The sequence below is a fragment of the Cavia porcellus genome, unplaced genomic scaffold (assembly GCF_034190915.1).
Source record: "Cavia porcellus strain 051 isolate PalLab524CR breed Dunkin Hartley unplaced genomic scaffold, mCavPor4.1 scaffold_27, whole genome shotgun sequence".
In the NCBI taxonomy this organism is placed as follows: Eukaryota; Metazoa; Chordata; class Mammalia; order Rodentia; family Caviidae; genus Cavia; species Cavia porcellus.
The window spans coordinates 11,630,478-11,656,809 of NW_026947510.1; the positions used below are offsets into that span (position 1 = coordinate 11,630,478).

A 26,332-nucleotide genomic window follows, 5' to 3' on the forward strand; every position below is an offset into this window, starting at 1 on the left:
GCTTTCTTTCTCAATAAATATTTCTGCTCTTAAAAAAATAAGATAAATATTCTATACTTTTTTTGTTTCATGTACGACTTTAGCTCACTTATTGTATAAATAAGTGAGTACTAAGTACTAAGATTTCAATTTTTATTTTAAACATCCCTTTTCTTAATTCTTAATGTAACTACTTTAACTATATGAAAACTTGCATTTATGTATATGCACATTAATCATAATACAAAATGCAAATTGGGCCAACCTGTTTTTCACGGTGTTAGCATTCATAACAGAATCTTAGAATACTGGCTGGATAAGTGCCAGAAACATCTGATTCCTCTAACAGAGAGGAATCAGTTACTAATGCATACCTAGCACTATGGGAAATACTTGGAGGCTGTGATAAAAGTAAATAGGAATAAATAATATAGTATAAACTATTCATTTGAGGAGGTTTTATGACCTACTTCAGAGATCAATTCAGAGGAGCGAAGAAAATGTATATATCCTCAAAGCAAGATGGGAAAATGTGGTTTTAAATACCGTGGTGAAGGATTATGCTTTTAACTGCATTACCTGGGTAATGATGTTCACTGTATTCTAGTATAGTGTGGTTAGCTTTATAAGTCGGTGACCTTACACTGCCAGGCAAGCCAGGCATACTTTCCTATCCATTTAATCTTTCCCATTCTTAGATTACTGTCCCATACCATTGTCTCCCTTCGCAAACCTCTAATACCTTCTTCCTTATTTTTGCTTCCACCCTTCTACTCCAGTAAGCACCTGAGACAGAAGGTGACATTCCCTCCCCTCACTGACACACCTGTCTGCACTTTCTGCCTCTGTCTTTATCCAGAGTTGAGCTCCCCACCTCCAAGGCTGTGTCTTCTCCTTTGCAGTGGATTCCACCGTGTCCTGCTCCAACTAGGGCCATTGCTCCTGCATTTTACCGTTTCCGTCATGTATTTTTCTTTTCTACTAGATCATTCCCATCATCAAATTTCTCCTACTTTAAAAGAAAAACATTTTTTCACTACTTCCCATGCCATTTCCAATTTGTTTCTTTCTCCCTCTTGTAGCAAAATGCCTTGGAGAATTGCCTACACCCATTGTGTCCAATTCCTGTCTTTTTATTCTTTTTCAGTCCACTAGGGCTTGTATTTTCTTTAAGCTGTTGACTTGGATATTGTCAACAGTCACTCCTGGGTTACAAAGTCCACATGGCATTTGTCAGCCTTCATCTTTTTGATGTAGTAGCAATATTTGACACCACTGTTCCTTCTCTTGGAAACCTTTCTTTTCTTCCCTTCCTAAAAACTATAACCCATGCCAGCAATGCAAACTTTTTAAACCTTCAATGACTTTGTTATTTTGAGATGTAGTCTTCCTGAACTTCTCAAGACAAGCCTTGAGCTGTGATCCTCCTGCTTCAGCCTACTCGGTAGTAGGGATTACAGGTATGCATGCCTGGTGAGTTGTTTTCACTGTTTAGCTACTATAAATAAGGCTGCCATGAACATGAGTATATAAATGTCAAAAAATATAAATAAAATATATAAGCCTTTCAGTGATACAGTCTGCTGAAACACCCATGCCATAAGTTCACTACCACTGGTCTATGTAGTCACTCTCTTTATTGTGGATACTTCTGAGCCTCTTCTGGTAATTAAAGGGCCTCCCTGTGTGCTTGTTTCCTTGGCAATCTCACCCAATTTGTGACTTTCAGTGCCATCCATGTGTCTAATACTTCATAACCTAGGGCCAGTTCTCTTGCCCAAACTTTGTCAGACTTTGAGCTCTCTGCTAAACTCTACCCAGCTGATTCATACAATCTCAAAATTTACCTGTTCCTTAGGGCTTTTTCTTTTTACCTTCCGGTCATCTGAGCCATCCCCATACCATTTTGTGGCTTTTCTATCCTTCGTATTGCTCAGACCCAAAGCACTTGGTGTGCTGGTCCTCTTTTTTACTTTATAATGGTAGATATCCTGCTCTTAACATATTTATTATAAACTTTGTGTTGTAAACATTGTATCTATTATTAGTTTCATTATCAACTCATTAAATCACTGAAAGAAAGCTAGAAATAGTACCATGAATTTATGATGATCTGTTTATTCTACTTCATGACCAAAGATACTATCTTCTACTTATAATTTTGTGTTTTAACAGACAGCTATGGTGATACTAGAAGTTGATGAGGAGATAAAAATTGCTTGTGATATAATCGTTAAATACATCTTTGGGAGGTTTCACAGACCAGGCCTCTGACTAGTGAACTGAGCTTGGAAGTCCTACAGCCATGGAGCTGTTCACAGATACCCTCCCAGGCTGCTAGACTGGCTCTGTCGCATGCATATCTGCTGAGGACTGGGCCGAGGCATCCGTCCCTCGGCAGAGTAACATATGGCACGGTGATTGAGGATGGTAGAGTTAGAGTTAGAAAGTCTGACTCAGCAGATGCATGTGAAAGGCAGAAAGTTTGAGATGTGAATAAATGCTTCAGAAACATCCCTTTGTTTCTTTCGGCCAAAGAGTGCTAATGCCAGAATCGAGGTGAGGAAGAGAGTGGTGAAACCAGGGAGTTTGCACCTTTAGCATTTGCAAAGTGATTGAGCGGCTGTAGTCTAAGTACAGTCACCTGTCAGAAGTATGCACCTAGAAGGACTAAACTGAGTTTAAAAAAAGAAAAGGACACTGGAAGTAATTGCAATGGAGCAATATTGATGGAAGTCAAAGAATCCTCAATGATAACTGCAAAGGATGCTAAACTGAGGGGCCCAAAGCTGTCTTGGGAGAGGTATTTGGAGAATGAATTTTGCAAAAAATAATCAGCTTCCAAAACAAAGCTATAATGTGATCAAAAGAACCTTAAGGTAGTTAAAAATCCTTAAAGTTAATCCATGAAACATTTACTCTCAGGGAGGTTGCATGACCTGATGCTGACTTTCAGAACTCGGGAAGCTGTGTCCTTTTACAATAGTTGTTTATTCCCTTAAATACAGCAAAATCAAATCAAAAACAAAACACAATAAGGCCAGTCAAAACAGAATGTTGAATAAAGCAAAATAGTCAGAACAAAGCAAAACAGTGAAAACAATATTTGACTTCAAGAGAAGCAAACCCCCTATATTTGCTATATTGCATACTGTCATCCTCCTAAGACATGCTCAGACCACTGCCCCCAGGCCTGCATAATCAACCAAATAATATAAGCCTTTAGTTATAGGTACGTTAGTTGCTATCAACTCAACGTGTCCTCCGAACCATCCAGTTGCTTGGGGGATCGGAGGGGCACGCAGACAGGGTTTGATTCTCAGCCCACACGCTAGTAGGCTCACAGCAGGCGCTATCTGACTTCTTCCTGGAACCCGTACAGCTTGTGCCGCTTGCCAGAAGGCTGGCTAGTTGATTTCTTGGTTGGTCCGCCAAGTCTCCGCATGGCCAGTTGTCGGGAGACACTGACTTTCCAATGGGTGAAATTCTTTTAGAGTGAGACAGCAAGGTAGACTTGGGGCTGCTGCTTCTTCCTTCTTCTGCCTTCTTTCTTCTTTTTATTCCAACCCCATTTTGTTTTAGCATTTTGTAAAGTATAACTGGGTCTTCAAAATTTCATGCAAGTATAAAAATGCTCTAAAATTGGCACTAATGTACCTCTTTAAATGAAGGGCAGTGTAGTTAGTAGTGATCTGTCTATCTGTAATCCTAGCTATGCAGGAGGCCGAGGCATGAGGATGTCAAGATTGAGGCCAGCCTGGGCAATTTAGCAAGACTCTGTCTCAAAATAAAGACTGACAGTGTAGAACACTTGTCTAGTGTGCATGAGGGTTTGGCTTTAGTCCCTAGTACAGCTGAGAAAAAAAAAAGCAGTTATGCTGAAAGAACTCCAGTTTTGGAGTAAGATAGTTGTATTTAAAGACTCTCCATTGCTTACAGTCTGAAAGAACTTTTTTTTATAAAGAAAACTTAGAAATATGGTTACCTGTTTTACACATTTACACATACATGCGGTTATATCCTTTAGAGCACTTTCTTTTCCTTCCTTATTTATAATAACAATTGCACATTTTAGGTTTTATTATTCCTACAGTTCTTATTACTTTGTTTAAAGAGAATAAAACCAAATGTGACAAAGCAAAATGGAGTCAGTTAAAATAAGAATAGACATAGTATATGATGTAAAAACAAAATCCAAGGTGATCAACAATGGCTACTATAATGCCTGTTGCTATCTTCAAAAGAATTGCCCATATCTTAAAGAGGGTAAGATTAAACATTACCAAAACAGAACAAAACAGATCATAAGGAAACAATTTTAAGAAACACTGATTTCAAAGCAAGTCCACTGGAGATCTTCATTGCTTTCTTATTGTCTCTAGTTTTCTTCCAAATAGCTGTCCCCATCTTCACACACACACAGTGAATACATACTGAACATTATAGAACTCATCTGATTGTAAGAGAGTGATGAAGGCTTTTTAGGTCTTCAAGACCTGACATTGGGGAAGTCAATAGTGATTGCCATAATGTCTCTCATTCTCTTCATAGTAGCTGTCCTTATCTTTACAGGCACTGAAATTGAACATAAGAGACTAGACTAACATCACTCTGAACAGTGAATAATAATGTTACAGAATTAGCACTGGGTTTCTTAGTGTTTCTTCTTCTTCAGAGTTTCTGTTCATTACATCGTGCATTATATAATCTGTTCCTGTAAACTGTTTAGAAATGCTCCCCATGTGTGAATCTCTACATGTATATCTATCCTCTCTGTATTATAGGGGAAAATAGATCATAACAAGACAAAAAAAAACAAATTCTTAGAAAAACATGAAATGAAAAAGACATATAAAACAACATTATTAGATGATCTATAGTAGTTACTATGCTTTCTCGTGTTATTTTCAATAGAGTTGGCCACATCATCTTATTATCTTGATAATGTGTACTTATTATCTTGATAATGTGTTCAGGTTGACTCCAGAAGCTGATGTGTAGCAAACTTCGAATGCTCTGTAACAAGGTCGTCAGAAGACACATAATAATTGAACATAGCGTTACATAGCTATTTTAATAAAAACACAACTTTGGAGACATTGTAGGACTTCAAAAGCAGTTAATAATCAAACCAAAATGGGTATGTTATTACATCTTGACATCTTCAGAGTGGTTGCCTCTACTCTTAGACTCAATATTATCAAGCATACCAAATTCGAATAAGATCAGTTAAGCCAAAACAGCATTTTAACAAACCAGCTTCAAACAAGATCAGTCATAGTAAGACAATATAAGCAATACAGGGCTTCAGTTTAAGTTAATAGGAAATTAAGGATAGATACCGTGGTATAGCCTGCTATTTTGGGGATAGCTATCTCTGCCCTCAAATCTAGTATCAGTAGACTGACTCGAGCAAAATAAAATCAAACTAAACAGAGCGATAAGACTACTGTGGCTTTTAAATCCTGATACACATTAACAGTGTCCTCTGCCTTCCTTTTTTAGGCAATTCCTCACCTTTCCCTCTCTCAGGATATTTTGTATATTTTGGGTCCCACTAACTCCTTTAGTTTTTAGATTAAGGGAGCAATCCATTATCTATCTGAGTGGTGCTGAGCCTTTTTACCCCTGAGCTTGATCTTGAGCTGTGCTGTTTTACTTACTAAAGCCACAAAGTTTTCCTTCCTTGCAGCTGTGTAGTTCTACCCTGCACCTATCTGCGGCTGCTGGACGAGTTGTCCCTATTTCTCTCTGGTTCCCTGAGAGCTTCATTTTCTCATCTTTAACTTGCAGTTTATTAACCTTCTTTCAGGTTGAGTATATTTCCTATTCAGAGCATCTCGATGGATCCTGCCTTCTAATCTACTCTGCCTGTGTTTCTTTTTGTTAGTGTATCTAGGCCATCTATGTTAAAAATTATAGCCTACCTTCTCTGCCTCAACTCTGCTATTCTATTTTTCTGATATTTTTGTCCATTTTTCTCCTTCATTCCACTGTCTTCCTTGTTCATTGAGGCCTCTCTGCCACTGTTGCTGGAATCCTGGTATTTTTTTCTCTCTCTTTTTCTAGAATCTGAAAGAACTTTTTAAAACCTCAGTTTCCTAATTAGGGAAAAACAGTTGCTGTGGGGAGTAAAATGCAACAATTTATGTATAACAGCAACACATTGCTTGTCACCTGACAGACATTTCTAAAGGCACAGCTTGTATAAGTCACATTCAAGGTGAAGGACCAGGAAAAGAGTAATAAAAATACCTTAACATCTGTATTATGTACTCATTCTCTTCTCAGACATATAAATGAAAACAGACTGAAGACACAGCCTTAGTGTTTTTAAAGCACTTTAACTTTTTTGCCTGGATCTTGAGATACTAGTGTCCTATAAACTGGTACTTATTATCTTGATAACGTGTTCAGGTTGACTCCAGAAACTGATGTGTAGCAAACTTCGAATGCTCTGTAACAAGGTCGTCAGAAAGCACAGATGATTTACCAGTCACCCTAAAGCTATGTAGCATCTGTCCACATGATGGAAAGAGGGTATCTAAAAAGGCATTGTTTCCTTTTCACCGTGGCATGGGACAGTGAAAAGCGAAAAACTGGGAGAAAACTCTATTCCTGCCTCACGTGCCTGTTCTTCACAGCTACAAAATAAGTTGCCCAGAAGTCCAGGTAGAAGCAGACAGCAAAAGCAGGCTCAAGTTATGACACTGGCCTGATAATAAAGCTCCTACAGCATTGAAGGGGTTGAATGAAAGTAGAATTTGGGATGGCATACTATTTTCAAGTTTAAAGTACAGTTATGCAATGTCCAGCTCTGGAAGAGACAAAGAGCTGGGATTCATTCATGTCACAAAAATCAGAGTCCCAGATTTTTAGGATGGCACCCAAGAGAATAAAACAGGTCATCTCCCAGGGCCACAATGCTGGAAAACCATAAAATTCTGATAGGCTTCCAGAAGAAGAGTGCACTTCTTAGAAAAAGATTAAGACTTTACATGATGAAAATAAAAATGTCCTGTATGGCCTTTGCTGATACTGACATGGGGCCAGAATCAAAGACATTAACCTAAAGCAGGAGACACAGGACAAATAGTGGTTTCATGGGATAAAAATTTAATGATCCTTTAAGGAATATTCCTTTGGAACTTCAAGTTAGCTTTTTAAAAAAAAAAACCTTAATATCTGAGGTTTTAGTGTATTATCAAAGAAGATAAAAATTAGAACACTGTAAACAAAATGAATATTGGAAAACTTCACCAATTTCTCTTATCTTTGGGAATATATTGGAGTAAAATACCTTGGCTATGACATGATTTTCCAACATTAATCCAATGGAAGGTATTAAACTGTGTTAACTGATCTGAAAAGAATAACAACACAAAGGAATTGATTTTCACTGCGCCTACATAGATGATAAACAAACTAGGTGTGGTGATGCACACCTATAATTCAGCATGGAGAGCTGAGGCAGGAGAATATATAGTGTTCAAGCCCGGCCTGAAATACATAGCAAGACCCTGCTTTAAAAAAAGAGAGAGAATCCCCCTCCCCCCCATTAGCAAATGGGAACCAGAAATCTGAGCGTCTCCTGTGAGGTTGACCATAGCAAATAAGGGGGACTTCCTTCTACCATCTCTTTGAAGGCAAATATTTTTATTACTGTTTTTCTCTATTCTGATTAATGCTCTATTCAATATTCTGTTTTGATAAGTTCTATAATGTTCTGTGTTTCATCTCATTTTGGTATACATGATTGAAAGAACAACTATTACAAAGATAACGAAATGTAAAAAAGAGAAATAAATATAGCAAAACATTTACTTATATATAATGTTAAGTATTTTAGCAAAATATATCACATGAAAAATACTACCTTAAAAAGTGGATAAAAGCAAATGTATTTTGACTGCTATCCTGGGAAAAATTTTATCTTTAAGAAAATGCCACATAAAACATGGAAATACCATCAAGGATTTACAGTGTTAAAACTTATGACCTGTGTGTAATGCAATACACTATATAATCTATAAACACCATACATGTAATATTTGTGTGTGTCTATGTGAAGTTATAATTTCCACATAAAATGCAGTGCTCTTTACAGCATTAAAAATGTGATGAACACCAATAACTGGTATTCAGATAGTAAAATACATTTCACATCCACTGTGCCTTCATGCAGAACTTAGACTTCCCTTACCAATCTGTGGGTGGGCCTGAGTGACATCAGGTTTCTTAGCTCAATCTCCATCCAGACAGCAGGGAGGAGAAAAACTAACTCTGGATGATTAGAAAATGAAAATGGTTCTCCTCTCCTCTGATTCTCCCAGGGCCTCCCGGGCAGCTCCCCATGAGGAGCTCACAGATGATAAAGAAAATGCTCACAAGAAATTCATTTTCCCTTAATGGACAACACAAATGCCAGTTAGAACAGTATTTCTTTTCACCATTTCTGAGCTCATTTATTTTTTCATCTTTTGGATAAACATAGTATTGCCAAAAGAGGACAAATTCTTTTGTGCAAAATCTCAAAGAATCAAATAATGAAGGATACTCATAGCTTAATGAATCAAGGAGGACAATTAATAGAAAAAGTCATTGCTTTCATAATCCCTCGCAGTCATGAATAATAGTTACTAAATTTGTAGAATACATTCCTTCATTTTTCCTCCATCCAATACTATGTGCCTTTAAGAATTGCATCATTAATGACTAATTAAAATTAGAAGTCTGAGTGAGACGGCAGGGAGAGTTTCCTACCTAAAGCAAAAAAAAAAAAAAAAAACAGCTGGGTATTAATTCATGTTTGTGTTTCCTGATTTCTAGTCGCTACAAGCTGTTCAGCTGTAAACACATAATTCAATAGTTCATCTTTACCTTCATTACTTACAGTGTTTTCACAGAGAACACTGCTGAGAACCATTTGATGCGCTGTGAATACTAACAGCTGTTTTGTGATTAAGAACCAATGTGGAAAAAAAAAACAATGATTACAGCAGTTTTGCAGTGTATGTTTCTATTTGAACAGGGAGAAGGGAAGGACACTGTCATTTCTTATTTTTCTCCCTTTTCTTCTTTAGACAAAACCCGTCGCATTTGCAGTTCGGACAAATGTCAGCTATAGTGCAGCCCATGAAGATGATGTTCCGGTGCCAGGCATGGCCATCTCATTCGAAGCAAAAGATTTTCTGCATGTTAAGGAAGTAAGGAAAATGACTTCAGTTTCCCTCAGTATGAGTTTTCACCTTGAAACATCATTTCTTATTTCTTAATGCTGTGAAACACATTGTGTATAGCTGCAGCTGTATAACACACACTAAATCAGTGGCTGTCAACCTTTTCTGATATAAATACACAGTTTAAAGGAGAGAGGACTCATAAGCTTCTGGCAGTAACGTCAGGGTTCCCTTGGGCTCTGTGACCCAGAAATTGGGAACGGTTAGAGGAGATGATCCTTTTTATGCTTAACCCGTACCTGTTTTTTATACACTTAACCTTGCATATATGTATTTCTGATGTCGTAAGTTTGACCATCTGAGGAGAGCTTTAGTAAAACACAGAATTCGTGCCTCTTCTCTCTGCTGACAATGTCTAGAGTCTGCCTACCGGTGCCCTTTTTCCCCCTCAAATGCCGAATTTCAGCAGTGAAAGAGAGAATGGTAATAATCAGAGCCAATGAGGCAAGAAACAGATACCAGAAAGATTCCTTTTTCCCCATGCCATAATTCTTTACCTTTCAGTTAACAGTGACACAACTTGTAAGTTGGGAAAGTTCACCCTCAAGTTTTTGTTCTCAGTTAGTATGTGCCAAATGTCTGCTGTGGGCAGCCCTGTATTGAGTGACAGAAATTCCCTGAAAATAGTATTCTGTGTATGTTTGAGTTTTTTCTTGGACCTGGAGGAATTTTTAACTGTAGCACCTTCGGGATGATATGGCGCAGGAAACAATGTGTGTGTTTAACTGAGTAGTCCATGAAAGGCTGTAAATAAAGGAAGTGATGCTGCCAATTAAAGCAGCCTACTCTGGCATTACAGTAACTTTCAGGAAGAGTTTACATGCTAGCTAGATGGCAAGGAGAGAAAACCTTAGAAGTGACTGTGCCTCACAAGTCACTTTATAACAAGGAGCTAAGATTACTATGAGGCCTCTTAATGGCTGATTCTAGAGGAGAATCTCTTTCTACTACGGAAAGAAAACAGTGAGTATTCTTTGCTGTGTTCAAGAGCAGACTTAGTCAGTTGAAGAAAATGAAATCAAATCATAGAGAGTCAAGATAAATATACAAGCAAAAGAGAAACTGTCAACATCAATGCAAATAAAAATCATCAGTGAACATCACATTATATAATTATGTAATTATAAAAGTCACAACGGCAAGTTTTGTTGTGACAAAAATATTTTCAGGTAGATGGCAGGATTTATCTTGCTCTTAATGCTTCGAATTAAGTTTATCTGATTATGTAGCCGGGAAAGACCTCTGTTAACACGTCAGTTCTAACAGTCTCTGGTAGGGAAGACTTGTTCTCCTCCTAGGGACAGAATTCAGCCTAGTGCTAAAGGCAGCACAAGGACAAAGGAGGAAGAAAAAGGCTTTCTATGACCTGCTGAGTACCCCAAACGTATTTCATTCTTACATGATGAAACCTATGAACCTGAGGGGTTTTGAATTATAACAGATGAAGCAGAGCTCATTGCAAATGCTACACTTCTCTTCAGTGAAAACAGTTAATTTGAAAGAAGTGTTTCAAGGATTTGAACTTTTGTGCACTGACTTTAATACGTTTCATTTTCTGTTTAGAAATTTAATAATGACTGGTGGATAGGACGATTGGTTAAAGAAGGCTGTGAAATTGGATTCATTCCAAGCCCAGTCAAACTAGAAAACATGAGGCTACAGCATGAACAGAGAGCCAAGCAAGGAAAATTCTACTCCAGGTATGAGAAAAATGATAAATTACATGTAAAAGTTCAGATTGTACCAAAATTCATTCCCCAACTGCTGTTTGCTCTGTTCTACAATCTGTATTATGTATTTAAAAGTAGACTGGTGATGGGGTTTATTTACATCACAATGTTTTTAAAACTTCATCCCAGTACCTGATTTCCATCCCTTTTGTGAGGGAACCCGATTAATTATGATCATTAATGAAAATAGCTAAGGTTATAGAATATTAAACTGCAGTTTAGTGGAGAGGAAATTCTGCAGTCCTAATTAACTGCTGAGAGTACTCTGGCGCTGAGCAGCCCTGGTGACTAATCCTAATGTCTGTAGCTGCCTGGCATGGAGGGAGACATTTTAGAGATGACACTTTTAGACATCGTCGGCAAATAGAAATTCTTGTCATCTGTTAAGTTTCATTTTTACCTGAGAGACTCGACTTTCAGTTCTGTCTACTGTTAAGTACTTAAAGACTTACCCAAAGTCTGAAATAAGTTAAAATTCCCTTTGCAGATAGTTATTAGATGAGTTATGTAATAAGCTGGGGCTGAGTAATCCTTCCTAGGAAGCCTGAGGTTGTTTACCTTTCACTGAAAGACTCACCAGGAAAGCCACTCATATGTGTAGTGCATTTTAAATTGAAACCTTTGCAGACAAATTGAAGGATGTGGCATGCTTCTCCTTCCATGAAAGGATGAGATATAGGCAAGATTTTTCTTTAATGTGAATAGCTAGGTCTCTGTGTTTTTCTCTGGCATGTATCTTATTTGTTTATGTTTGTTCCTTGCTCAATAATATTTGTGTGTTAGGAATTTTTTTCAGTTGTCAACAAATCAGTGAAACACAGTATGTGCTATGGTTTGGAATTCTCATTAGGTAGCATTTTATAATTGTCAGGCTTATAAAATCTTGTAACTTGCCAGGAGTGATGGCACATGCTTATAATCCCAAGATTTTGGGAAGCTAAGGCAGGAAGATTGCTGTGAGTTCAAGGCCAGCCAGGCCTACAAAGTAAATTCAAGGCCAGCGAACTACATAGTGAAACCCTGTTCCAAAAAGACCAAAAAAAAAAAAAAAACTGACTCAATTCTAGGGAACTGGGTTGCTCATACTCTTTGATTTTCTTGGTTTTATTTTGTTTCATCTTTTTACCCAAGCGTTCACCCAAGTATGAAAAATACTTCTAGCTATTTTCACAGGTTTTTTCATCTGTCTCCTAACATTAAAAAAAAAATTGAGTAGAGTCAGGCTCTTTTTTGAGCTTCTGATAGACCATTATTAAACCGGACAGACATCAAAAGCAATACAACTGGGAAACATTTAAGGATTTGGCATTTTTAAAGAATTAAAAGTCAAGGACAAATCTGTATCCTGAATATTTTAACTACTAGCAAATGTCTCTCACAATTTTTACACTCAGGTAATATTTTTACTATAAAATTAAAAAAAGAATATCAATACAAACCCATACTTGAACTGAAATTAGACTTACACTTTAGAAAAAAATACTTCTGAAAGAAAATAGTTTGGTCCCAATGTGTCCTTACATAACTGTACAAATTAATTTCACTTTTTAGTACAACTATTGTCCTTATTATATGAATGTGTCTTTCAAAAATCTAAAAAAGATATAAAGCTTCCTTGTTACTTTTTGTTTTCACATTTATTTTATCTATTAAAATGCTATAATAATAGCAAGAAGATTCAGCCTGTTAACATTTTCATGCTAATATTTACCTCAGTGTCAATCTAGACCCTGGTTCATCCATGATAATAAACAGGCAGTGCAGTTCTTGCCTAACTTCCATGACATTGTTTTAAAATATTCCTTGCATCATCACATGTGAAGGGGCCGTTTAGTACTATTTTATTTAGCCCCCTCACATGCAGGTAAAAACCAGAAGTGCTGTTGGTCTAGTAGTAATTCCAAAGTTACTGAGCACAAAAGCAAACCTCTGTCAAACTTCAGAATCTGAACTATAGTTCTGAATTGTAGGTTCTTTAGATCATTTTTAATTAACCAAGTATAGTCTTTCATGTTAAACTTGAGATGTATTCTGGGTACTATCTGTTAGTTAAATGGTAATATATTCTATTTTTGTGTTTCTTAATGTGCCTTGAAGGTTAGCAAGTTTTGCTACTGATGTGTTTTTCCTTTTTTTTACTTTAAGTTTCTTGGTACATTTTAGGTATACATAATGATCACCTCACACGATATAACTTGATTCATTTTTTCCCCATTCTCCTACCCTCTCTTCATCTCCTCTTCCCCTCCCCTTTCACAAAGCTGTTTTCATTTTATCCTTTTCTCAATTTTTTTGTTTCTCTTCCTTCCTTCTCCTCTCCCCTTGCCTAGTTCTGTTTTTGTTTTACAGGTTGCCACAAAAGTTTCAATCTTAGTATACTAAAAATGATCAAGCTAAAAAAAAAAAAAAAAAAGCTGGAAATACTAAGTTTGGGCATTAGCCTCCAGGTTCTGTGTACATTGTCTCACAGGGCCTCTCAAGAGAAAAAAAGCAAAGGAAATCTCTGTGTTGGCTTCTGAATCTGACCTGCACACTTTAAGGCTGTAGAAGTTACCCAAGTTCTCTTCTATTCTCTCAATCTCTTTGAAACTAAATGTTCACATTTGAGAACAGATATTTCCATATAACTTCAAGTACTCCAGGAATCTCCATCACAACATCACTAGTTGCTTCCTTCTAAGAAGGATTAACTTAAAGCTGAATAAAAAACAATGAATTCTCCTAATGAGGAATACACATGTTCTTGGACCAGAAATAGGCATCAGATTTAACCTGCTTTTTGCTTTACTCCAGTAAATCAGGAGGAAATTCATCGTCCAGTTTGGGTGACATAGTACCTAGTTCCAGAAAATCCACACCTCCATCGTCTGGTAAGTAGGTGATAAGCGCTGAACAGTACACATTCATTTCATGCTTTCCCCAGTTTTACTTAGTCCTGTGGATTTACACCCACGGAAGGGCTCTGTAAACTTTACAAATGTTAAAATGTATCAGAAATAAAAAGCCCCTCATAGAATTAGGAAAAGCCTGGGAAATTTTTTCCTGGCTTTAAAGACAAAATAATAAATAATGTCAATATGTTTACTCTAAGTTGCTATAAATGATCAAAGTGATAACCATAATTTATTTTTTTATCCCAGTCCCTACCATGGTGCCTCACACATTATTCTCAGCAGTAAATGGGTGAATGCCCACCAAGCACTACAGTGCAATGTGAGGTATAGGCTATAATGTTAAATAAAAAGAGAAGTGGGATTTGAACTTTAGGAAGGTGAGAAATGGAGAATCAAGTGAAGATGGAGAGACTGGAATGGTATAAGGTACAACAGGCAGGCTCTAGGGAAGACACAGATAATGCATAAAAAATTAAAAAACAAACCAAAATGCATTGTGGGAAGAGTAACTACTTACACAAAGCAATGGGTTTACTCTGGTCTGCTAAATAAAGGACAGTCAATTAATTTGAATTTTAAGGAAACAATTTTTAGCATATATCATATGGGAAATACACTAAACATACTAGACATACACTAAAAATTGTTTATCTGAAATTCATACTTAATAGCATTTTATTTGCTAACTTTGTCAATACTAGCATTTTGTGTGGAACTTGGAGTTTTGTATGATAGGAAACTATCTCAATATGCAATTCTGTGATTATATCTTAGTTTCCCAAGAAATGTAACTGGGGGTCAGAGTAAGGCATAAGGATTGGCTGCTACAGAATTAGAGCAAGATGATTTTGAGCAAGCGTGATTACTAGGAAGCTAGAAATTAAAAGAGATTTTAAAAAGCGAGAGAGAGAGAATTAGGTGCCTATGGATAAATTACAGAACCAGCAATACAGTTACTACTGTGTTTTAAGAATAAGCTTCTTGTATTACTAATAATCACAGCTCGCTCATAAATGTTGACATGTTTTAGAAATCAAAGATTAGCAAGACCGTAGCAAACATAGCAAAAACTGCAGGATTTTTAAGTGGACAAAATCTGCACACAATAAGAAATAAATCAGTTTAGGATGCATATGGATCTCAAAAACTATAATCTTGTGACTTGGAGCAGTTGTAAGCTGCTCAAAGTTAGTAAAGTAGGCCCCTTGAAGTGAAAATCAAAGCCCTGTAGCAATTATGTGAGACTTACATCTTCCCTTGATCATCATGGAGTAGGTTTTCCTGAATGGACAGGGGAATGGCACCTAATCCTGCTCTTCTCAAATGTGTGAAGCTGCAGGGATTCCTGTATGAACTTCACACACTTCCTGTGTATCCAAAAGTCTGTCTTCTGGACTCCTGGGGGCTGTTAGGAGACTTCTAAAATGGAAATCTACATCACATTGTGAGAAAGATCCCCTTCTATGGACCACCAGAATTCTTCCATTTCCTCTAAATGTGCTGTAGTCTTCCAGTTGGTATAATAAAAGGAGAATAAATTTGTGTATGCTTAAAGATAACATTTCAATTCATAATATGTTTATTTTTGGTTAAAAATAAAGTTGCATGAAGAATTAATGTAAAAAAGTAAGTTTTCTGAATACCAAAAGTAGAAAAACTTGTAACTGAATGGGCTGGAGATGTAAGCACCTGCAAAATGTATAATATGTAATCTGGTCTCTGATAATTTACATATGAATAACTCAGCTGATCCTAAGGAAAAGTTGGAGCAAAGTCCCCCTAATTCACTTCCAGGGAGTATGGATTGATCAGCAAGTGTAATTTTCATCTTCTTTTTATTCCCCAGAGGTTCTTTCAACCCTTTGCTAGACCAAGGAATATAGGTATCTGGTCACAAGAAAATATATTTGGATAGTCTCAAGGATTTGGGAACAGAGATATTTCCACTTAACATTTGGATAATGAGGTAGCAACCAGCTGCAGACAATGTACCCCACACCTGGGCACATGTATACATATCACCCCTGAACTTGGCTCAACTGGACCCAAGCTCTCAGATTAAAATTTAGATTTCAGGGGCTGGGGGTTTAGCTAGAGGTTTAGTGGCATTAAATGCCCACCTGGCAAGCATGAAGCCCAGAGTTTGATTCCCAGTACCAAAAAAATTTCTAAGGCTCTGTAAAAGGACAGATAGACAAACAGATTCTGATAAACAAGAATGGAAAAACTGTTTTCAAATATATAAAAGTACTTTCTCCCAAGTAAACATTAATTTTTGCTAAGGTGTGGAAGTATAAAATTAAAACTGGTAATCTCTCTCAGTAAAAGAACCATATGAATCAAATAAAGTGTACAGAAGTCTGAAAAAGAGTTGAAAATGTACAGACTTCACCTTTCCGGGTCCTGTCAATCCCGGGCACCCTCAGTTTCAGAAAGCCCTTTGGCAGTTACTGCACTCCATCCCTTCTTTGGCAATGCTGGCTGTTGAACTCAAGGCTTTTGCTCCAAGCTATACTCCAAGCCTTTTTTTTTAGTTTTTACTTTGAAACAGATACTTGTTAAGTTGCCCAGGCAAGACTCAAATTTGTTATTCTCCTGGCTCAACCCCCTAGAATACTAGGATTATAGCCATGTACTACCAGGCCTGACAGGTCCTATCCCTTGAATTGTGACCTTTATAAGCCCAATGAGAATGAAAAAGATAAAAATATGTGAGAATGTACCATCAGGAGGGAAACATTTAATGACAGTTTTCGCCTGTTTCAAGAACAATGAAGTAACAACGCAAATTCTTTCCTTCATGTCCAGTAGGGTACTAATGACATGCCTCCTTATTAGGATTTGGAGAAAACCATTCCTCAAAACTTTTTTCCTCCTGACTCTTCCTCGGCTAATATCATAAGCCCCTTACAAAACCTTCCTACATGAATAAAAAGTTCTCTATGGTGTGGTATAAAAGCCAGACTATGTTTATCTTTTTTTTCTTTAAAATTAGAAAAAAAAAAAAAGCAAGGCCAGGTTCAAACCCCTGGGCTAATTTAATGATGCTTACCTGCACCCACTCAACCTTTCAGCTCAATCTGTACACACAGGTGAGGCAAAGAGAAGACACATTTAGTAGGTAAGCCTACCCACATGACTGGAGTTAACTCTCATTATCATCTTCATTTGGTGGGAAATGATACCTCATCTATTATACAAGCCAAAGCTGATATTTGCAATATTGTGCAAACAATGCCAGGTACTCATTCCATCACAGGGTTTATTTTACTAATCCAAAGAAAAAGAACAATTAAACACAAGAGCCTAGTATACAAAAGACTGGATCATCTAATATCCATAACTGCAAAACTGATAAAATAAGGGGTACCTACTAGATGATCTCGTCCTTGAAAAGGTTAGAAGGCTGTTGTGAGCATCAAGTCAGCATGTGTATCACAGGGAATGGGAGCTGCACCACAGTGCCAAGCTATTCCTCCAAGTGGTAATTACTCCTTAAATCTGGTCATACTGTGGCTTATGGTGGAATGCTAACATGTAAATAATGCTTCTCTAGGGTGAGTAAATTTTTTCTCCTTGATCAAATCTTAATTTTCCAGCAAGCCCAATTGTATGAAAACATCCTAAATCTGGATCCTCTTGGGGATACGAAAGAAACCAAGTGAGAGCACCCAAGTTAAGAAGGACTCTCACCCAGAAGGCAGGATGGTACATGGACAAATATGGACTCGCCAAGGCAGGAGAACTAGATTCTGAGTCCCGGTGATGCTGAATTTTTGCCAAGAACAAGTCCCTTACACTCTAACAAGTTTACTATTTAAATCTTAAAGGGGCTGAAGTTGATCTTTAAAATATTTCCATTTCTGATTTTACAGTGAATAAAATTCTATAGTAACTGCATGTGGAAACATTTTATGAACTTCAGAACAAGATTCTGCAGGTTTTTGTCACTAACCTTTCTTTTTCTAGTATTAGAGACTGATGAACCCAGGGGCTTTGCACTGAGCTACATCCCCAGCCCTTTTTATTTGACATAGGATCTCTTTATTTGACACCCAGCCCATGGTGGGTGCTCAGCTTCCCCAAGCATTGGGATCACAGATATGCACCACCACACCCAGCTTCATGTACTGTTTTTTAAGAGCTTTATTTTCAGGTTGAAAGATTTCAAAAGTAAAAGCATGTCAAGCAACAAACCTGAAATCTTCATTTTACAGATGAGGAAATCAGTGGCATAGTCTGTTTGGATTTAATGCCCTTCTATCTGGCCTTTATGATAGCCAGTGGTTTCATAAATCATCAGAAGGTGTCTTCTGTGGTTTTATTAGATTGATTTCATTAGAATCCTGTTAGTATGCAATCAGGTTTCTCTGAGGATACACATATCCTGAAATCTGAAATTTTAATTCTGTCCATCTGGGAATCTCCTCTCTGAATCATGTGCCTACGGTATGGTTCCTTTGTGTTACCTGGACCTGAGGATTTTCTATACTCTCATTCCCTCAAATATCTGTTGCAGCTTTAGCAAATTTTTCACACGGCTCTTATTTTCACACAAAATCAAGAATGATGAGAAATCTGAGGCATATTGTGTTAAAAGTTTCCAATGCCTTCTGTCTAAAAGCTGGGTGTAGGTATTGTACTAAGTGAAGCCAAATGTAATGTATGATACTTTTATACATGGAGAGTATCAACATATTTGAAACTAAGAATTATAAATGTTCCTCTAATAATAGTTAGGAAATTTACATGAAACTGACTTGCTCAAGCAAACACCATGTGGGTATCTTTCAGTTTTGATAGACTTTGATTATACTGCATTCTTAACATATTGTATCTTTAGATTTTGACTTTCTTGTGTACTGTGTTAGACATTCATGATAGATCTTTTACAGTGGTTAGTTTATTTGCTTTCATTTAATTTTCTTTATAACCTGTTTTTCCTCTCCTATCCACCTGATGATTTTTGAATTGTTTGTCTGTATATAGCTATAGACATAGATGCTACTGGCTTAGATGCAGAAGAAAATGATATTCCAGCAAACCACCGCTCCCCTAAACCCAGTGCAAACAGTGTAACGTCACCCCACTCCAAAGAGAAAAGAATGCCCTTCTTTAAGAAGGTAACATGAACTTCCCAGCTCCCATTGTCCACCCGCTCACCTGCACTGCGTCACATTTCTAGTCCTGTTGACTGTCTGCGTCCTTTGACAAGCCAATAACATGCATGCTCTGTTATTCTTTGTTTCTTTTCCATGCTGCTATAGCTAAGCAGAAGCAGAAATTGGTAAGTTTACATTGACATAAGCTGTGTTTATCCTGCCACTGGCATCATTAGCATTAATTCCCAGTTTTATGCAATACAGTCATTTCTGTCCTAAGAAAAGAACCTATCAACAGCTAATTGAGTCCATGCATTTCAAACCAACTAAATTCAGTGACCTATTAAAATGCCATTACAGTACTTATCCTTTTTGATGGAATAATATCTACCATGAAGGGAATTTGTTTAAACATTGAAGGATTCCAACATGGACAACTCCATACAATGCACCTCAATTGTGCATGCTTATTCTGTCTGTCTTTGTCTTTCTTTTTTTCCAGAAATTTAACTTATAATCAAGCATATTAAAACAGTTATTAGATTCTGATTTATGATATCCAGATACATAGCTTGTACTGAAAAAAAATATTCAATTTTTAGTCAGTATTTAAACTTCTGATCCACTAGGTGCAAAATCTGCAGATGAGCAAGACCAGTGGAAAACTGCAGGCTTGTTTTGGCGGTTTACTGTGAGTTTTTCCTATTGTCATCTATAAATACTCTCCCGATGTTCTTGCCTTCTCCATCAGTCCAGTTTCAGCATCTCACCTGTTGAACAGTGGGCCTGATGGTCACGGGTAGAGCCTTGGCCATTGGCCAACCAAGATGCTACACAGTGATGCTACTTGTCCACTGACAGGAAGATGCAGGAAACTCCCAAGCTCTGTTTACACCAGACAATCTAACTCTTCTCCACATACTTTATAGCTTTAAAGCATTATTTTTAAAGAAATGCCCTCCCCAAATTTTTTTTTCTTCTTGGATGTATGACTTCCTACAGCTAATGTCACCAAGTCAAGCACAATGATGGGTATATTCTGACACATCAATGTAAGGTTAAGTCTACTCTCTATCCCAAACTTTCAATATCGTAAACTCTTCTCCCCTAGAAAGAAGTATTTTTCCTTGTGGAAGTCTAAGGACATTAATAAGGTGTCACATATGAACTCTAATCTTAAAATTTTTGGCTTTTTTTTTTTATTCCTCAAAGTAACAGTTACTTTAAGAAGGGAAGTCCTCAGAACTCCAGACAAAACTCAAAACACCTGGATTTTTGTTTAACACATAAAGCCCAAGTCAATGTTTATCCACAACATTGCATCCGTCTTCTCTTTGCATTAGCTAAAGTCTCCAGCCAAGTGACTAGCAATCTGTCCACTGTTTAGAAAATCATCATTGCTAAGTCACTCCAGACTTTACAGAGCAGAGACAGACACTAAAACCACATTAAATACTGTTATTGAAGCTTGCTTGCCCTTACATTTCAAAACTTTGAGTTTATTACAATTTTTTCCACTAGATAATTCAAACAAAATAGTTATCAGGAAAGGATAGGTAGAAAATAATGTCGTGATCAGCAGGGCTCAAAACAGCAATATTCCATCAAATAAGGTAATTTCTGTAGCTACCCTATCGATTAAGAAGCTGACTGATTACCAGCATGGGTAACCCTTTGCTAGTTGGTAGCCACAGGTGAAAGGAACTAAAAGACCTATCAAGTAATGGGGCATGTGAGACTCAAAGACTTGAAATAAAAGTTCTTGATAGCTGTTCCTAAAATGCATGCAATTTATATTCCTGATTACAATGGTGGAAAAGGTATTCTTATACTGCATAGTTAAAAGGGCTTGGCTTCCAAATAGTTTCAATATGATCTCAGGTGGTTTATTGTAATCATTGACTAAATATGCTTATGATGCCTTCGGCACTGGTATTCATTCTTGTTATTATGTGGTAAACATCAATGCAAAACTCAGAGGAAAAAAACACCTAAGTTTCAATAAGACTGTTTTCTGTGTTTTAGGTTGCTTTTAGAGTGGTGCTTGTGTGGCATTTGTGCTGTCACTGTATTGTTTGTCCTTTAATTTTTCGTTCAAAAATGTATTCTTTTATCATGTTTAATAAAATTAATTTTGAGCACTAAGTAAATTTTTAAGCAGTGAAATGTGACAGCACAGTTATGGTGTTATTTTTCTCCCCTCTGATAATATCATTTATAACTGGTGACGAAATTGCAGACTAAAGCTTTTGAATTTGAACTGCTTTTTTAATTCCTCCTATAAGCAACTTAAACGCTAATGAAGCCAGAAAGTTGGGAATAGACAACTTTAAACATTAGTAAAATGTTTTGCAGTGACAGAATGATTCCAAACTTAACAACTTGTCAAATTCTTTAACTACTTTAAACAGTGTTTTTCTTTTGTGCCTGTGGCTCTTAAAAATATGTTTTAGATACTCCTTAATGCAGAGTTATAGAGAACATACAAATAAGCAAATGATCTGCTAATCTCATGCCTATCACTCTTCTGAATTTAGAAAAGATTATTTCTTGGTCAATTTAATATTTTCTAAGTCTGGGCATAGTGGTGCATGCCTGTTATCCCAGCACTTGGGAGGCTGAGGCAAGAGGATCATGGCCTCATGAGTTAGAGACCAGCCTGGGCTACCTAAGCATTCAAGGCCAATCTGCACTTGCCTCAAAAAAAAAAAAAATATATATATATAATATATATCATATATATTATCAAAATAGTTTTAGTATAAATCAAATTTTTTTGGAAAAACTTTAAAGCAGTTAAACTAAAAAGTGTTGATGGTTTTATAAATAGCAACAACATTCAGCTCCTCTCTCTGCTGTCTAAAAAAAAAACTACTGGAGAAAGACATAAATTAGTTATGTAACAGATACACTACCTAAACTATTTTTGAGAGCATATTAGTTATGCAAGTCTATAATGAACCTTCTGAAGCCACCGAAGGTTGGCTGACTATTACACAGTGAGCAGCTTTCCTCTAAGAATATAAACCTTATATTTTAAGTTTTAAATGCCAGTATATAGAAACCAGAAATCTAAAAGCATTAATCACTAAAGCTATGAACAGTGAACATGAGCACTGTTGACTGGAATAAGCATGCAAGACCATTTAAACTCTCACGATAAAATATAATTTTCAAATATTTGGTTGTGACAGTCCCATTGTCTTGATACTAAGTGTTATGCAGGTAAGACAAGCATCTAAAATGCAAAGGTAATGGAATCTTTTCTTCCATAATTAACCTTGCCAGGGCTGATCATCTCAACTCTTCAGAAAACTCACGTGCTCTTGAAAAGCAGTATTAACCTCCGGTCAAGCCTAAAGCACCCATTCTGCATGAGGCATGTTTCTGTTTGTTCTACCAATAGTTTTTGTTAAAAAGCAGCCCTTCCTGCTTTCGGGATGAACGTGGACAGTAGTGTTTCCTAAGATCAAGAAAACTACAAATCATTCAGTAACTTGAAAACTTGAGAAAAATAAATCCACCAATCCTTGATTAGGTTTGCTGGGCCTCGTATTACAGAGTTCAAAAAGAGGACCTTATTATATTTGAAACATTTTAACTTCCCCTTGCCTGAGAAACGTCTAAAAGTATCTCCTCTCTCTGCAGACAGAGCACACTCCTCCTTACGACGTGGTTCCTTCCATGCGACCAGTGGTCCTAGTGGGCCCCTCCCTGAAGGGATATGAGGTGAGCAGCTGCTCTCTGTCACAACTGCAACTCCACCTTCCATTCCTAACTCTTGAATGTAAGGAGGTCGCAGTAGCACAGCATGTTGGGTTTCAACTTGTGACACACACTGCTCGGTGCTTTGGCTGTTGCTTTGGAGATTTCTGCTTGTGGCAACTGGTCCTGGAAACAGTATCAAGTACAGAGTGACTCAAAGCAATTGCAATATAATTTTTGTCACTACCACACAAGTTCAGAGACTTTTCCTTTTTAATTGTCATTTCATTGGAACTCAGAAACAGAAAAATACAGTAACTTTATATGCTACTTTTTAGAAATGCAAAGCTTAGTTTTTTAAGTGTTCCTAAGATAGGTAATATTTTACAATATTTTAACATAATTTATCACTTGCTCAATTACAGGTCACAGATATGATGCAAAAAGCATTGTTTGATTTTTTAAAACACAGATTTGAAGGGCGGTGAGTATTTCAGAATGCTGGTTTTATGGATTCTTTTTTTCTTGGAAATGACAGAACTCTGGCGACAGGAATGTGATCAATCACAAGAGAAAATCCTTCTGGCTTCTATGTAATAACAGGAAACGAGTTTCATTTGTTCAGTGTGACTCAGTAAATATTTTTCATATCTGCTTTGCACATCCTCAGCCCTCTAGTTCTACACTTGGCATCCATCAGTGGATGTGGATACAAACCTGCCAATGTGTATCACCCTTAGCTCTTGACCCACGGTCATCTTACTCTTGTCCAACATCATAACATATATCCTTCTCCACTCACATTCCCACTCTTCCAAAAGACTGCCAGGCCATCTTTTTTGCATGCATCAGGGTGTTCTTTGCCTCCATTATGTTGTTCTAGCGATGGCCAACTCCCCCACCTCCAGCTATTCAGGACCTAGAACTTCTGCACGTTATCTGAATATGGCTATCCTTCCCTTTATTTACCAGTAATTCCTATTCTAATGGAAATTCCATGTGTATACAAAAATGTAGCTACTTTTCCTCACCTCTGACTTTACATTCCCCTCTAGGTCTCACGTTTTTCTTTTACAGCAAAACTGAGATGTACATATTGTACTGTTTTTGTTTACTCCTTTCACATTGCTAAACCCAGAGATGATTTGTAAGTCTGGTACTTGTCCATGAGCAATACTTTGCATGATCTCTGGAACCAGGCTTTCCTAGCGTTTTTGCCCTCTAGATTTTTCTCCCTTCTATCTGCATTCACTCCTTTGGTATAAGATTTTTAAATGTCACTCCTTTGCTGGTCCCTGCTTAAACTTCAGACCCATATATAACTGACTATTTAATATCTCCTCTAAGATGTATACTGAACTCCTCAAATTAACCTCCAGCTTCTCCCCTCTAGCTATGTACGCACTGCTAGAGAAATGCAGAGATGCTGAAGCTGCTATCTCTGCCTATGAAGAACTCGTATGTAAACCATAAGCTGAAACTTCTAGCAGAATGCCTGGCAACAAAGTTGGGGCCATATCAAGAATGCCATGCCAGTGAGCTTGCACGTAACCTCCCCTCATCTCCTTGCCCAAGCAGGTCTCTGAGTATTCTTCAATTGCCAGGCACTGTGAGAAGCAAAATCAAACAAGGGCTTTGGCTTCAGGAAGCTTATAATCTCCTGAATGGTAACTTTGAATAAAATAAGCAGTAGGTAGCACAGTAAAGAATCAAGCAGCTCCTGAAGTATCACAGCCATGATAGGAATGCACAGAAACCTCAATATTTAAACTAAAAGTAGATTATAGAGTATCTGAGACCATGCCACTGACTCCTAATGTTGCTGTTGAAAAATGCAGAGCGTTTTAATTCCTGACCCCTGTGTGGGATGGGAGCTATTCTCTTCTGGAAGCTTTTAGTTTTTCCCTTTATGTTCCCAGTGTTAGGAAATTTATAAGAACAGGTCTTGCTATAGATTTTAATCATGCTGGATGCTTTCAGTTTGCAAAACCAAGCCCTAATTCTGGAATTTTCTCTTCTCCTTTGGTTATGTTACTCCAAGTGCTGTGGCTTGTTTACATGTCCCCCCAAAGCCTCATTCAGTCATTGTGATTGGCTCATTGTCTAGCACTGGGATTGACAGTGTGAGTGTTACACCCGCCGGGGTGGGGTGCCAACATACAGTAGAAGTGAGGGAAGGAGACATGCTTTTCCCCTTTTGCCCTTTCACTCATGGCTGCCACTCAGCCACATCACTTGGAGTCAGCTGAGTATGGACTGAAATCTCCAAAAACTATAAGCTAAATAAACCTTTCTTTGCTTTACTTTGGGCATCAGGTATTTTGTCTCAACAACAAGAGAAAAGTAACCAAGACAATCAGCGCTCCCCAATGACTGTTCTTGGGTTATTTAATTTTCTTTTCTATTTCCATTTCTTTGCCTTTTAAGAGGGTTGTTTATTCTTTTGGAAGCATCCTTAACTTTATCATTGAAGACAGCTGTGTTCCTATTAGAGACTGGGACACTGAATAGCAAATTGAAAGTACATAGTTCAAACCTGATTTTGTGCTGCTGGAGAATTTATATAGGCAACCTGCAACATACATTATCTGGGTCTTTATTCTTGGGCAGTCAGTTTCCTCAAGAATCTTCCTTTCTGACCCCTATAGAATATAAATATTTAAGCCTGGCTATCAAAACTCTTAAGATGGAAAACAAGACTGGCAGTTCAACAATCAGAATCCTTTTTTTCTTTCCATCTGGTATTCACTGTCCCTAGTTCTGCCTAGTGTGCCCTTCTCAGGGGCTTTCCATTTCTCTGCCTTTAGATAATAAATCTATGGGCTTTATTTGATAAAAAACAATTATCACCTGGTTACTTGATGCTCCAGGGTGAGAGTTCTCTCTGAAGCAGACTTTTAAATCAAGCCTCTTGTTTTTAGTACCTTTACCACCCTCCTCAGAGATATTATGAGCCTTCAATTTTGTTTCACAGCTTTTATTCCTGCCAACTTGCATATTCACTGAATATTCAGCATTCTCTGGTATATTTATTATTTCCAGCTTTCATGTTCTACCACTCTCATTTCTATCCTACTTTAAAAGATCCTCTCATCTTACTATCTCTTGCAATACCCTGAATATTCTTTTCACAGGTCCATATAAACTTTTTTTAAAACTTTTTTTTTATGTTAAAGAGGATAAAACAAAAGAGAACAGAAAAAGAAAATCAGAACAGAACAATGCAAGCAACACAGCACTTCACAACAAGACAACTGGTTATCAACAGTAGCTACCATAATGTCTCTTTCCTTTGACATAGTTGAGCATACCTTCACACACAAGAATACCAAATATAACAAAATACTACAAAACCATTCCAAAAAATGAAAGTATTCAAAACCAAATAACAGGAAGTGAACAATGGCTAGTATAATATCTCATTTTTCTCAAAAAAATTGTTTATACCATTTCACATAATAGAATCAAATAACACACAACAGGATAGAACCAATCAAAATAGAAGAACAAAAGCATGGTAAGACTTCAAAACAAGATGATAGTAAATTAGCAATGGATGCCATAATGTCTTGTTTTCTTCAAAATAGCTGTTCGTGCCATCACATGTAATGAAATCGAACAAAACAATAAAATCCATCAAACCAATGAATGAAAGCATTATAAGGCTTCAAAACAATGTAATT

General features: G+C 37.1%; 1 protein-coding gene across 11 annotated transcripts in view; it reads left to right on the forward strand.

Annotated features, from left to right (window-relative positions):
• The window catches only part of Cacnb2 (calcium voltage-gated channel auxiliary subunit beta 2), a 342,332-nt gene that overhangs the window by 303,885 nt on the left and 12,115 nt on the right, over positions 1-26,332 (forward strand). For 7 of the 11 annotated variants that reach the window (XM_063237564.1, XM_013144538.3, XM_063237566.1 and 4 more), the window contains 6 exon segments: positions 9,063-9,185; positions 10,782-10,918; positions 13,742-13,818; positions 18,832-18,965; positions 22,593-22,673; positions 23,075-23,133. In XM_063237564.1, coding sequence (XP_063093634.1) covers positions 9,063-9,185; positions 10,782-10,918; positions 13,742-13,818; positions 18,832-18,965; positions 22,593-22,673; positions 23,075-23,133 — 611 coding nt within the window. 11 annotated transcript variants of the gene reach the window in all.